The sequence below is a fragment of the Eschrichtius robustus genome, chromosome 5 (genome assembly GCF_028021215.1).
Source record: "Eschrichtius robustus isolate mEscRob2 chromosome 5, mEscRob2.pri, whole genome shotgun sequence".
NCBI classification, from domain to species: Eukaryota; Metazoa; Chordata; class Mammalia; order Artiodactyla; family Eschrichtiidae; genus Eschrichtius; species Eschrichtius robustus.
Window position 1 is genome coordinate 79174862 of NC_090828.1, and position 13681 is coordinate 79188542.

The window sequence follows — 13681 nt, forward strand, 5'->3', positions numbered from 1 at the left end:
ATATTTTAATATCAAGTCCAGCTCAATGTAGGGTTTGAAACTGCTGGCTCTACGGTTGGATTACCCGTGTTTGAATCCCAGCTTACTCACTGCTCTAAGGATTCAGTGAGATAAGGTGTGCAAAGCATCTAGCCCCGCGCTGGTGTGACAGCCAGGGCTCAATAATCAGGTATTCATTATATCCTATTCCATTTAATCCTGTGAGGTAAACCACATCCCCATTTTACAGAAGAGGAGACTGAGTCTTAGAGTGGTCTAGGAACTTGTATCAAGTTTTCAAAAGTGGGTTGCAGAGTTAGAATTTAGAACTGGGCTTCTACTGGGCATTCTGATAAAACTCTAACCAGGAATTATTGTTCTAGGCTGCCAGGAAAATCTGTGCTGGGATTTTTTTTTTATGGTGGGAAAGACTACCCCAGCTAAAATGACACCCTCTACTGAGACAAAGCTACCCTTACAGGCAGCAAATTCACAAATAATGTATAAACAAACAAACCCTAACATTTCTAAGTTTAGAAAAAACTTTCAAAGTACCCGTTTCAGCAGTCAGCCATTCTTAGAGTTCTTTTTTTTGCAGTGGGTAGCAAATTCTCAGCAATACGGATAAGCATACACTTTTTAGAATCTGTACCTGGTTTATGAAACATGCCGAATACACCAGTCTTATCAATACGTCTGCTGTGTAAATATCATCTACACAAACATCAACTTCTAATGCCAGCTTAAGGAAATTGTAAGGATGATGCTCTTTTAGCAAGCCGAAAGCAAACTTCTGGGGTGTTTGTTTTTGTTTTTAACTTTTCAGCTGCTGTGGTTTTCATCTCTTCTTACGGCATGAGCGCCAAGTGATGGCCACTGCCCGAAATTCCTTGGCCACATGAGTCAGGCTGGATTTCATTATTGTTTAAATAGTCCTTCTAGGAATGGGCTTCAGTTGAGGACATCCTTGTTCAATGGCGTTGACATTGGAACTGAAAATCATTTTACGAATTCAGGTTTCTGCTTTGCTGTGTTGAAATCTTAAATTGATCATCTGTAATCCAAGATATGGGTAGGAGTTACTCTTGTAATAGGCTAAATCTCTTACTCCTTTAAATCTGTATATAAAAGAGAGAATGGAATGAAATTTCAGTTCCACAAGTTTATATGGGCTTAATATAAAGCTAGCACAAAACAAGAAGAATTGGGGCTGAGCATCACATAATTTTCATGGCAGTTTACTTTCTAGCACTTAATGTAGTCAAAATATTTCCCTTCATAACATTGCTACCTTCCGAATTACTCAGATGCTTAACTATATTCTGCCATCTAAATTTATGTCTGCAATACGGCATAGAGCGTATTTATCAAATTCTATGCAAATGAGAAGAACCCACTCCAGGATGCTGTTAGATGTGATGATTTAAGAAGCTCCACATCACCTCATTCAAGCTACTCCGCGTTTTCCTTTCCAGGGTTCAGCGGATTCCTACACGAGCAGGCCGTCTGACTCCGATGTCTCTCTGGAAGAGGATCGGGAAGCAATTCGGCAAGAGAGAGAACAGCAGGCGGCCATCCAGCTTGAGAGAGCAAAGGTGACGTTCTTGCCCCTTTTGGGTTCCAAAGTGGCATGTTGCTCAGCAGGTATCAGCTGCTCTTCCCCTGCCTCAGATTTCTCTGGAGTAATCATTTTATGATCATTCTGATAAGGCACCAGATTGCAAGGCTCCATGATCTGTTCACCCCTGATAGTAACCTTCTCAGGGAGCCATATCCTGAGACACGGACCCCTTCAACTACCTTTTGTGTTTGGTTTGGTGGTGAAAATTCTTGTTCATCTTCTAACTTAGCGATTGTGCCCCATATCCAGCTTGCCCCTCCCAGGGTTGTTAGAGGGACTCCCAAGGAACCAGCGTGCTTGCCCCGTTCTCCATGATGGCAGCCTTCACTGCAGGCCACACGTGCATAATTGCTCAGTGGGTCTCCCTGTTGTTGTCTCTGTTCTTCCCTCTTGGTTTCAATCTCCCACCTCAGGTTCACCGTTCAGAGCTTTGAACAACGATTACCATTTCAGCAAAGATGAGCAATGAAAGGCTTTGCCGCAAGAGACCTTCAGATATTCCACAGGGAGGGGCCCCCATTGGAATCCCTGCCCCCATGGGAGGCAACAAAGAACAAATTGCATTTTTGAATGTTAGAACTGAGTCACTAGAGATCTCCCATGCTGTGACTTAAAGACTTTTTTTTTTTTCCAGGCTTTTTTTTTTTTAAGCACAGACCCCTTGTGTCAAATGAAATTTTATGTACAGTAACAGATATAACGTGTTCCTAGTCAGCCTCTCCTCCTTGCCCTTCACGATAGACTCCTAAAGCATATTGATCTAGTCTTTCTAATTTTTAGGAGAAAAAAAAAAAAAAAAGCTCAGATAAAGTGAACTCCTTCCCTTTTCTATTTTTACAGTAAAATGTTTAAAGGAGCGGGAAGAGGAGGATAAGCCAGGTTCATGAGGTGTCTTCCTTTGCTTCCACACCCGTGCTACCTGTGCTGGTTGGCGGAAGGGGGTTGGAGCCGCACCCAGGGAAAGGACATCAGTGAGACTCTAACTCGGATCCTGCCTCAGTCCTCTTGCTCCCCAGGCATGGTCCCAGCACGAATAAATGAGCCCATAACAGAGCAGCCCAGGATTGCTGGAAACTGGTGTTCTTACTTGTGGCTAATTTTTGTTTTAGGTTTCTCTCAGAGTCTATTTTGTGGCCATTGTGGTCACCCAAATGTCAGCAGCAGCGCTGTTCACTTAGACTGGTGGCTTACTTAACCTCTGCCAAGCTGCACCAGCCCAAGAGCACTTTGCTGCGGAGGAATCTGCCTAATTAAAGTTTCAGAAGCAGCTTTTGTTAGCTAGGGAGAAGGTGATGCGTGAGCAGCTCCGCCCTTCCTGTCTACTCCCACCGGGCTTTCTTTTCCCTGGCAGGACAAGATATTCTATTGAGTGGGATCCGGCAGGTTTTCAGACCTGAGGCTGTTTCAAAAATATTTATTTTAACCCTCCACCACCTTTTTATTTAAGACCCAGCACACATTTCCTGTGTGCCAAGGTGGAGGCGTCTTTTACCATTTAAAATAATAAACATGAGTTTTATGACTAGAGACCAGAGCAGGCTGCCCCTCCCGCCTTTCCATCCCTTCCCCCCAAATTTTAGGGCACGATTCTTTGGGATGTTGGAAAGTACGACAGGAGGGGGAACATGGTCGGGCTGATAGGACCGAATCCTCTTCAGAGCCCTTTCTGCAGATTTCTCACTGCTGCCTGGCAGTGTGGAACCCAGTTGAGATCCCTCTTTGGAAAGTGATTTCCCTTACTGCCTGGTACTATCCATTATCTGGTTCTGCGTTTCACTGTGAAAAATCCTCTTCTGTCTTCCTCCCTCCATCCTTATTCCATGGTTCTGTTCCCAGTCCAAACCTGTAGCATTCGCTGTGAAGACGAATGTGAGCTACTGTGGTGCCTTGGATGAAGATGTGCCTGTCCCAAGCACGGCCATCTCCTTTGACGCCAAGGACTTTCTACACATTAAAGAGGTAAATGTAAGGCACTCTGTATCCCCCAACCTGCCACAAGGCCAAGGCCAGGAATCAGCTCTGAGCCAAACTCAATGGAGAGGAGCCCTGGGGAGCTGCCAGTGTGTTACCTCATTTCATTGGCTAAGCCTTCCAAATCCATTCCTTCTCACCGAGATTTGGAAGCCTGAGATCATCGCTTGCATTATCACACATTTAAAACACTGAATCACAATCATCAGAGGATCGATTTAGGATAGACCTGTGGTCCTCTGGTCACCTTTTAATCACCTACCATGATAGATCCATTGACATAGATCAATGGATCCAACTTAGGGAAACGTGAGTTTGGTGGCACGGCGCCTACCCAGAAGGCACCATTTACAAGGGATGTTGTAGGACCTTGACCTCCGGACCAACACTACAGAGTATAATAATTAAATTGTTAAAGCTAAGAGAAGGATAGAGGACTTTGGGAAACAGAAACCTTGAGGGATTGAGCACTTGAGGCCTCGCACCTTGAAAGATGGAATAGTGACATCAAAAACTTTCATTTACTCAACCTGGGTGTATTGAAATCCTCCTTCATGTCAGACATCGTGCTGGGCTTTTGGGGATCAGAGATGAAGGTCCACTGTCCCCTCGGCCAGGGAGGTCAGAGTCTGGTGGGGGAGACAGACTAGTGCATAGTTTCTGCATGGGTTGAGAAGTTCTGTTACAGTAAAATTGAACGGGTGTTGTGGGAGCCCAAAGAAAGAGCAGGAGGGACCATCCGGCTCAGGAGGAGGAGAATGGGGGGGCTGGAAAGCTCTTCAGAAGTGGTGAAGCCTGAGTTCAGGCTGGGGTGAGGGGTGGCGGTGGTTTCAGGTGGGAGGGACAGCCAGGGGCAGTGAGCACAGCGCGGCTGGAGGGCGGTAAGCAGGGAGTGGTACAGGGGATGGGCCACGTCAGAGGGGCAGGGGCCAGATGAGAAGGGACCTCGTAGGCCATGGCAAGGGGGCTGGACTCGATCACCAGGCAGTGGGCTGGAGAGGAATTTTAAATAAAGGATGGATGTGACCAGCCTCGTATCTTAGCATGGTGACTCTGATGGTTGAGGGAGTATGGCAGAGGCTGGGGAGACATGGTAAGTCTAGACAGTGGCTGAAGCAGAGATGATAGAAAGAGGGAGCAGCTTGGAGAGAGAGTTAAGAGGCAAATAGACCAGATTGGAAGATTTCACATGGCGGGGGGATGGATAGTGGAGAAAGTGAGATAAAGAGAAACGAAGGATGGAGGGCAGTTTTTCTAGCTCACCTGTAAGGGCAGAGGGTGGTGTCAGCTATCGAAATAAAGAAGGCCGAGAGGGGAGAAGATTTGTGACAGGGGTGATGTGATTATAAATTTGCTATTAGGTGCACTGTGTCTGGGGCACTGGGAACCTCCCATGGAGTTACTCAATGGGCCTTTCCCCACATAATCTGGAGGCCAGAGGAGAGGAATTGCAGTTTGCTCTTCCTAAGTGCTTTGAGTTGAAAAGGAGGACAGGTTTTAGCCAGGAGAAGACAGCATAGAGTTGAGGGAGTGTTTTTACAAGTTTATTTGCTTTTTTTGTTGTTTTTTTAGGATGGGAAAGATTTAAATATGTTTTCCATGCTGAGATATTGAACCCAGTGATATATATGGGAAGGAAAAGACCTAACTGATAGAATGAGGGGCTGGAGTAGAGGGAAGGAGATGGCATCCGGAATATTGGCACAAGAAGTAGGCCGAGTCAGGAGGAAAGTCTTGCCTTCCTTGAACTTCCCTGTTCTGCACAGGATTTTCCAGTGGGGCTGGAGGCATACACTGGAGGACATTCCTACTTGATAGTGTCCATTGGCTCTGCTGGGAAGGAGCCGTTAGAAATTGGATCTTAGAAAACGGAAAGTGGATATAATGGTGGATACATGTCATTACACATTTGTCAAAACCCATAGAAGGTACAACATGACTCTGGGTGAGAATGATGCGTCATTGTAGGTTCATCATTGTAACAAATGTACCACTCTAGTGTGGGATGTTAATAGTGGGGGAGGTTATGCATGTGTGGAGGCAGGGGGTATATGGGAACTCTCTGTACTTTTCCCACAATTCTGCTATGAACCTAGAACTGCTCTTAAAAATAAAGTTTACTAATTAAAGAACATTTTAAAAAAAGAAAAAGGAGAGTGTAAGGGTGGAACAATAAAGTGAAACCTGACCCTGAGGAGCCTGAGGAATGTGATCAACATAAACCTGTCACTTAATGTCACTGAGACACCAGCACTTACCCTCTGGTCCAAAACAAGATGTGCACAGTTAATATATAACAATTTGAAAATCACTGTCTTTCAAAACTCTGCATTCTACAATAGCATTAATGACACCAAGACATATACATTTAAAATTTTTTAACTATATGATAGCAAGTAGGTCAAACACTGGGATGTCTACAGATGTCTCACTGTCTTTGCATTGTGCCCATGTGAACTGGGTGAAATTCTACATTTGTTCCTTTGTTCCATTCAAGATATAGTTCTTGAGCATTTAGTGTGTGCTAATGTTGGCAGATATTGTCTGACAGATGTTGTCTGACAGCTGTAAACAAAGACAGAGTACCTTCCCTCATGGACTTAAATTCTAGTGGGGAGACAGATAATGAAAAAAATAAATCATTACAAATTGTGAATGCTTTGTGTAAAAAATGAACTGGATGCTGGGAGTCTTAAAATATAGGGATGAGGAGGTTATATACTTTTAAATATAGGGGTGATCAGAGAAGCCTTTCTGAGTATGTGACCATTAAGCAGGGTAGCCAGCCTTAAAAAAAAAAGAAGAAAGAAGAAGCCTTCTAGGGAGAGGAAACAGCATGTGTAAAGGCCCTGTGGTAGGAAAAAATAAGCTGGCACAGTCAATCAACTGGAAGAAGGTCATATGGCTGGAACGCAGTGAGCCAGTAGCAGGAAGCAGAGTTGTAGAAGTAAGCAGGGCACAGATCAAGTAGGACCTTAAGGTGATGGCAAGACTTCATATTTTATTCTAAGTATAATAAGAAGGCACCGAAGACTTTAAAAGCAAAGGAGTGGGATGAACTTATTTTTGAAGGCTATTCTGATTGTTGTAGAGACAGTGGATTGGAGTGGGATAAGTACGGAATCAGGGAGACTGTTAGAACCATTTTAGATGAGAGATAATGGGACTGAGCTGGCCTGGTGTCAGTGAGATGGAAAGAAGTAGACACATTTGACATATATTGTGGAAATTCAATGATCAGTGCTGCTGATGGACCACATGTAGGAACTAAGATTGAGGGAGAAATCCAAGATGATCAAGGGAATCAAGGTTTATGAATTGAGCAACTAGGATGGAGTTGACCCCGGTGGAGTGAGGACAGATGGGAAGGGAGGTTAGGGAGTAGACATCTCAAAGGAGATATGAAGGAGGAAGTTAGATGTAAGAATTTGGAGCTGGGTTTGGGCCAAAGAATTTGAAGGGGTTGGGCCAAAGACATAAATTTGGATCATTAGTTTATCCAGGTGGCATTTAAAGCTGAGGTAATGACTGAAGTCACCTAACGAGAGAGGAGAGGGAGGAGAGAAAACAGCCCTGGATCAAACTCAAAGGAATTCCTTCCTGCAAAAGTGGGGTGCATGAAAAGATTCAACAATTAAGGAAAAGGAGAAACATGAGATTTGGGAGGAAAATCAGGACAGAGCAGTGCATGGACATCAAGAGAGAAGAGCGTATCCAAAAGGAGGAAGCAACCAGCTGTGGCCAGTGTTACGACATGTCACCTAAGACAAGGAGAAAGGAATGGACATCGGGTTGGCAAAGTGGTCAGTAGCAAGGAAGTTACTGGGACCATTGTCTGGAGTTGTGGAGACAGAGAGACGGAAGCCGGATGGAGTGTGATGAGGAGAGAAGGGGAGTTAGGAAGTATATTTAGCAAGCACAGACGGTGCTTTCAAGGGAGTTGACACTGACCGGGCAGTAGACTAAAGAGCGTATGAAGTCAAAAGAGGTTTCCTTTCAAGATGGGAGCTATCAGAGCACCAGTACCTGCTGCGATTAACCACCAGAGAGGGAGAGATTGATGGGAAAGGAGGGATAGGCAAAGGAGTAAAGTTTTTGGTAGTCAGGAAGCACGGGATCCAGACCCCGAGAGGAGAGACAGACCTCTGATACGAAGGGGAACACTAATTCATTATAACATGCAGGGAAAAGATGAGTGCAGGCACAGACAGCTCAGAGCCTTGGTTACGAGAAGCTGAGGAAGCACTGAGTTGACGGCTTCTGCTTTCTCAGTCGTGTATGTGGTGGGGATATCCATATTTGCCTCGAAGACAAGGACTCTTGACCTGAAACATGTACCCTGGCATCTGAATGGTTACGTTGACTTTGTCTCACCATTCCCGTCAAAAATGACCAAACCGTATTCATTAGTTGCTCATACCCATCGTTTCCAAGGAGAAGCAGCACTTTCAATGGTAAGAGAAGTTTTCACATATTCCATGCACACTACTCACACCCTTATCCCCACCTTGCCGTATTTTATTGCTTTCCTCCATTCCATCGATCTTCTCCATTTGTCCAGTTGGTTGCTTTTTTGATGTATGTGCTCCTTGATCAGTGACTTTCTCTTGCCTGGCAGTTTGATGTATGGTATTGAGCTGGTAATCCTATGTGGATTAGAGCCACTTGTTTTCAGATCTTGAAATCGCAGATAAGGAAACATCTTAGAAAGAGAAAGGGCTCATCGTTTTAGGGAAGTGAGAAGGATTGGAACAACACTAAGGTGACCTTGCCAGAAAGCTGGCGTGTGCTCCCAGAATATCAACACAAAGGAACATATTTCTATAATCGAGTTGTAGCCTTTCCTCTCATCCATCACCTAGAAGGCCATTTGGTATGCTCTGTTATAAGTACTGCCTCAGTAACGAAAAGCTTCAATGCAGAGAAAAGCTACAGCTCTCCTTATCACATATACCAAAGGACCGGTGACTTAAGCTTTTGAACATACAACGCAGCTTTCCCCAAAGTGGCTCAAAGAACTTTCATTAACGTTAAGTCAGATTCTCACTGTTTCTTAGAACTAAGGTAAAACATCTTGGGAAGTTGCGTTAACTACTTCAGAAACCCCTTAAGGTTATTTGGATACATCTTAGTAAGTTAGTGTTCCGGTGGGCCAACTTGATTTCCGGAAGTAACTTAAGCCCTAGGAAACTATGACTCATTGTGTGTTTTGTCCCTACCACAGTAAAATTTAAATTCCAGGTCTGCGCACCAAGCATTCTGAAAGGGTCCCGTTGCCTTTTGTTAATTCCAAAATAAGCGGGCCTGGTATTTCAGGCCTGTTATCCTGAAATAAATGATGGAAAGATGGAAGAAACTGAGACCTAGATTGTTCAAGATTTTATATTAGGTCAACTCTTTTCTTAGTGCAGGCTCAGACTGCATGCCGTTTGGGCCTTGTGTGCATAACAAAGGCCAAATCTCTAAATCATATCTTTTTGCTTTTGAGTGTGAAGCTGTTACTCAGAATTACTCAGTTACCTGGAATTTCATGCTGCGATGATTCAACAGAATTATCCATTCCTCCTTCACAACGTGTCAATGTCATATACATATAAATTCTACTGTTCTCTGAGCTAAGCAAAATATACCATAGAGAGTTACATTTCGAAAAAACTAAATGCTTTCTGGATCAAAGAGAGAGAGTTACCTTGCCCAACACTGTTAAAGACAATAAAGGAAGTTTTTGGAATTGTCTCTGGAGGATGTAAACAGTAGGACTAATGTCTGCTTTCTAGAAATCACCTAGCAGAAACCTTCCCTTGAGGCAGGTAGCTTGGATTAAATATGCCTCCTGCCCTAGGATTCAGCAAATCTATCATTACAAATGCAGTTTTGCTGGCCCATCAAGTAGAACCATGTTCACCCCATATTGGCTGAAGCCTTTGTGTGGGTTTGTTTCCCAAGTTTATGTGTCATGGAACTTTATTTAAATGGAAATTCCTTCATTCCTGTTGGGCTTCAGGCCATTTGGAGATTATTTCAAAAATTCCACTTATGTATAATATGCTTAGCCTTTGTAAGAGTAGGCTTGTTTTTCTTCAGGTAGTAAGATGGACCTTGATTTGCAAACCTATATCTGGAAGATTATAATTTTTCCCCAGAGAGAGTAGAATACAGATAGTATGGTGGAATTTTTACCTCAAAGCTTTTGACAGAAAAACAGACTATTCAGTGTATTTCGTCTTAGACTTGTCTATCCTGTCTTCCAGAGTTCTAATTACACTGGTGCATATTTATCCTTGTAAAATCTATTCCTTAAGAATTGGCTAGGGCTTCTTGACAAGGACCAAAGGAATCCAAATGTTAAGACCTGACTTTAGCCCAGGGATTGGCAAACTGTGGCTCACAGGCTAAAACCAGCCTGATGCCTTTTTTGGAAAGAAAAAATTTGTTGAAGCACAGCCGTGCTTACTTGTTTACGTGTTGACTGTGGCTGCTTCCACACTATAATAGCAGATTACAGTAGTTGCAGTAGAGACCATATGGCCTGCAAACCCTAAAGTGTTTACTATCTGGGCCTTTAGATTAAAAGTTTGCTTTCTTCTATGGACTCCTCCACCCCAGATATGTATAATATAGTATAATATACTATAAATAGTGTTTGTATATGTAATATAGTATAGTATAATATTATATAATACAGTGTTTCATTCTTTTGGTCCCCTGAGATTAATAAATGTGAAGATCAGTGAATTACTGTTGATAGCAGTTTTATTCCTGCATTCCAGAAATATAACAATGATTGGTGGATAGGAAGGCTGGTGAAAGAAGGCTGTGAGATTGGCTTCATCCCAAGTCCGCTTAGATTGGAGAACATACGGATTCAGCAAGAACAAAAAAGAGGACGTTTTCACGGAGGGTAAGTCTCCTTCCTTTCTCTAAACTTTTTTGGAGGAAGTGGGAAAATTAGGTGATGTTTTCAAGTTTGCTTATTAGGTTAAACATATATGCTTTCAAAGTAAAAGCTACTTTTCTGTGTGCAAGGTGTTTCTGAAATTGACACAAAGGGGTTTCAGATAGTTCACTCTCCCCGTTGTGTGCTGAAGCCTGGACACCCCTGGGATCAACACGACTTTCCCAGTGGAGACTGTTTTCTGTGGCTTCAGCAAACCCTCCTAGGAACCTAAGCTTTCCTCTGTGAGAGTCGTGTAGGGCATCCTTTCTCAGTACAGTAAGTGGGGGCCTGGCCTGACCTGGCATCGTGGCTCTTCTTGGTTAACTTTCAGAGATTCTCTTTCAAGTGGGCACAGAATGCCATGGCACATGCAATACCATCCCGGGCCTAGTAACACTTTCTCCAGGGTTTTCTGTGGCCGCTGCCATCGCTTGGTACTGGGGGGAAGACTCTGTCCAGCTTCAGATGAATTAACCTCTAGTGAACTAATGAAGTAGCCACAAAGATCTCAGAGTGCAGGTATTTAAAGGTCCCAGGGATACAAGGAAAGCCTGAGAGGAGAAATCAGAATCATACTGAGCCTGCATATATTGTGAGCCTACATTGAAGCACTGATTTGGTATGTGTTACCATTTTTTGAAAGTCCTGAAATAGAATCAGTGCTTTCTCTTAACTCTCAACCTCCTTTTTCTATTAGATCCTTTTCTGTCTCAAAAACTCCTCTGTTCTTCAGGGGCCCTTTTGCCTTTGTCATAATGGGAACCTCTTAAACAGTGATAGGAGATGACAAAAGTAGAGTGTTAGCCCCACTTCTAATTATCAGTCTTTTTAGTATATAACATGCCTATAATATTATTAATGATTAATCCCTCTTATTCCTTCTTCTCTAGACTTTTTGTCTCTCATGCTGCTCCATGTGGGAACACATGTTCCCGTCTCAGGACCTTTGCAACTGCTGTTTCCTTTTACTGGACGCTTTTCTTCACTTTTCCACTGGATCACTCCATCTGCTTCAGATCTTAGTTAAATATCACCTCCTCAATGACCCCTTTCCTGCCACCATATTTAAAGTTGAATCCACTTTTCTTCCCTTGCTTCCTGTCTCTCTCCTGACTCAGTTTTCTCTGTTGCATTTATTACTATCAGAAATACTATATATTTACCTATTCATCTGTTTGATACTGATATTTCCTGTTAGAATTTGTCTGTAAAAGGGAAGGAATTTTGTTTTTCCCCCCACTGCTGTATTCCTAGTTTCTAGGACAGTGAATACTCCATAGATATTTGAATGAAATAATAAATGAACTATTATCACCATTTCCCAAGTTATTCTACTATCATTATTATTATTCCATAAAGTTATTTTACACTTCTGAACTAAAGGCTTACTTTGCCCGCAGGCGCAAGGGTAAAACCAAGAGCTCAAAGACGTGATCTTCTTTTATCTTTATACCAACTGTGAAGTACAGTTTCTCCTTCTAGAGATGGGGAAACTCAGGCACAAAGATATGATATGGTGTGCCAAGGTCCCACGACTAGTAATGGGCAAAGCCGGGAGGAGAAATCAGATTGTCCTAACTCTGGGGACCATACTTAAGCACTGAAGGAAGGGACACTGGAGAGGTGGGAAGGTGGGCTCCTGAGGGCCCTGGTGGGCTCCAGGGAAGCTCCCCAAGCCACATGCAGGAACCAATACCAATGAGCTTCCATTCCATTCCATTCCATAATATTATTCATGACCAAATCCTTACTGCCAGTTCTTAATTCTGATCCCCGCATAAGAAGTGCTTCTTCCAGGTCTTACTGCTTGTTTTGAGCTGTGTTTGACATCCAGCTAGTGTACCGGTGACCAGTGTTGGTTAAAAATACAGTTCACAAGAACATTCCTATTAGTGATTCTTTTGCCTCATTTCTGCATTGAATAATTAGGAGACATACTTTAGCTAAATATTTCCAGGTCCTAGATAGTTTCCCACTTTCTCTGAGAAAGGAGGTCAGAGAAAACATTTGGGCAGATCCTTGAAGTACTCTATAGCAGGACTTGGTGTGTTTTGAATTACTTAGTGGATTAAGGCCAAAGAAAGCTTTCTACTCTCAAGTTCTATTTCCAAGGAATCTGGGGAATGAGTCTTTTTTTTCTTTGAATTTTATTTTATTTATTTTTTTATACAGCAGGTTCTTACTAGTTATCTATTTTATACATATTAGTGTATACATGTCAATCCCAATCTCCCAGTTCATCCCACCACCCCCCACCCACTTTCCCCCCTTGGTGTCCATGCATTTGTTCTCTACATCTGTGTCTCTATTTCTGCCCTACAAACCGGTTCATCTGTACCATTTTTCTATGTTCCACATATATGCATTAACATACGATATTTGTTTTCCTCTTTCTGACTTACTTCACTCTGTATGACAGTCTCTAGATACATCCACGTCTCTACAAATGACCCAGTTTCGTTCCTTTTTATGGCTGAGTAATATTCCATTGTATATACGTACCACATCTTCTATATCCATTTGTCTGTCGATGGGCATTTAGTTTGCTTCCATGACCTGGCTATTGTAAATAGTGCTGCAGTGAACATTGGGGTGCATGTGCCTTTTTGAATTATGCTTTTCTCTGGGTATATGCCCAGTAGTGGGATTGCTGGGTCATGTGGTAATTCTATTTTTAGTTTTTTAAGTAACCTCCATACTGTTCTCCATAGTGGCCGTATCAATTTACATTCCCAGCAACAATGCAATAGGGTTCCCTTTTCTCCACACCCTCTCCAGCATTTGTTGTTTGAAGATTTTCTGATGATGCCCATTCTAACTGGTGTGGGGTGATACCTCATTGTAGTTTTGAATTGCTATTCTCTAATAATTAGTGATGTTGAGCAGCTTTTCATGTGCTTCTTGGCCATCTGTATGTCTTCTTTGGAGAAATCTTTATTTAGGCCTTCTGCCCATTTTCGGATTGGGTTGTTTGTATTTTTAATATTGAGCTGCATGAGCTGTTTATATATTTTGGAGATTAACCCTTTGTTGGGTGATTCATTTGCAAATATTTTCTCCCATTCTGAGGGTTGTCTTTTCGTCATGTTTGTAGTTTCCTTTGCTTTGCAAAAGCTTTGAAGTTTCATTAGGTCCCATTTGTTTACTTTTGTCTTTATTTCCGTTACTCTAGG

The 13681-nt window shown here is 42.7% G+C and overlaps 1 protein-coding gene across 2 annotated transcripts in view; it reads left to right on the forward strand.

The window, feature by feature from the left end:
• Window positions 1-13681, forward strand: part of CACNB4 (calcium voltage-gated channel auxiliary subunit beta 4) — a 259187-nt gene that overhangs the window by 204950 nt on the left and 40556 nt on the right. The window contains exons 3-5 of one of the 2 annotated variants that reach the window (XM_068545117.1): window positions 1455-1574; window positions 3437-3559; window positions 10342-10472. In XM_068545117.1, coding sequence (XP_068401218.1) covers window positions 1455-1574; window positions 3437-3559; window positions 10342-10472 — 374 coding nt within the window. Of the gene's footprint in view, window positions 1-1454; window positions 1575-3436; window positions 3560-9769; window positions 9839-10341; window positions 10473-13681 lie in introns of those variants that run through there. The other variant, XM_068545116.1, reaches the window with a different exon arrangement.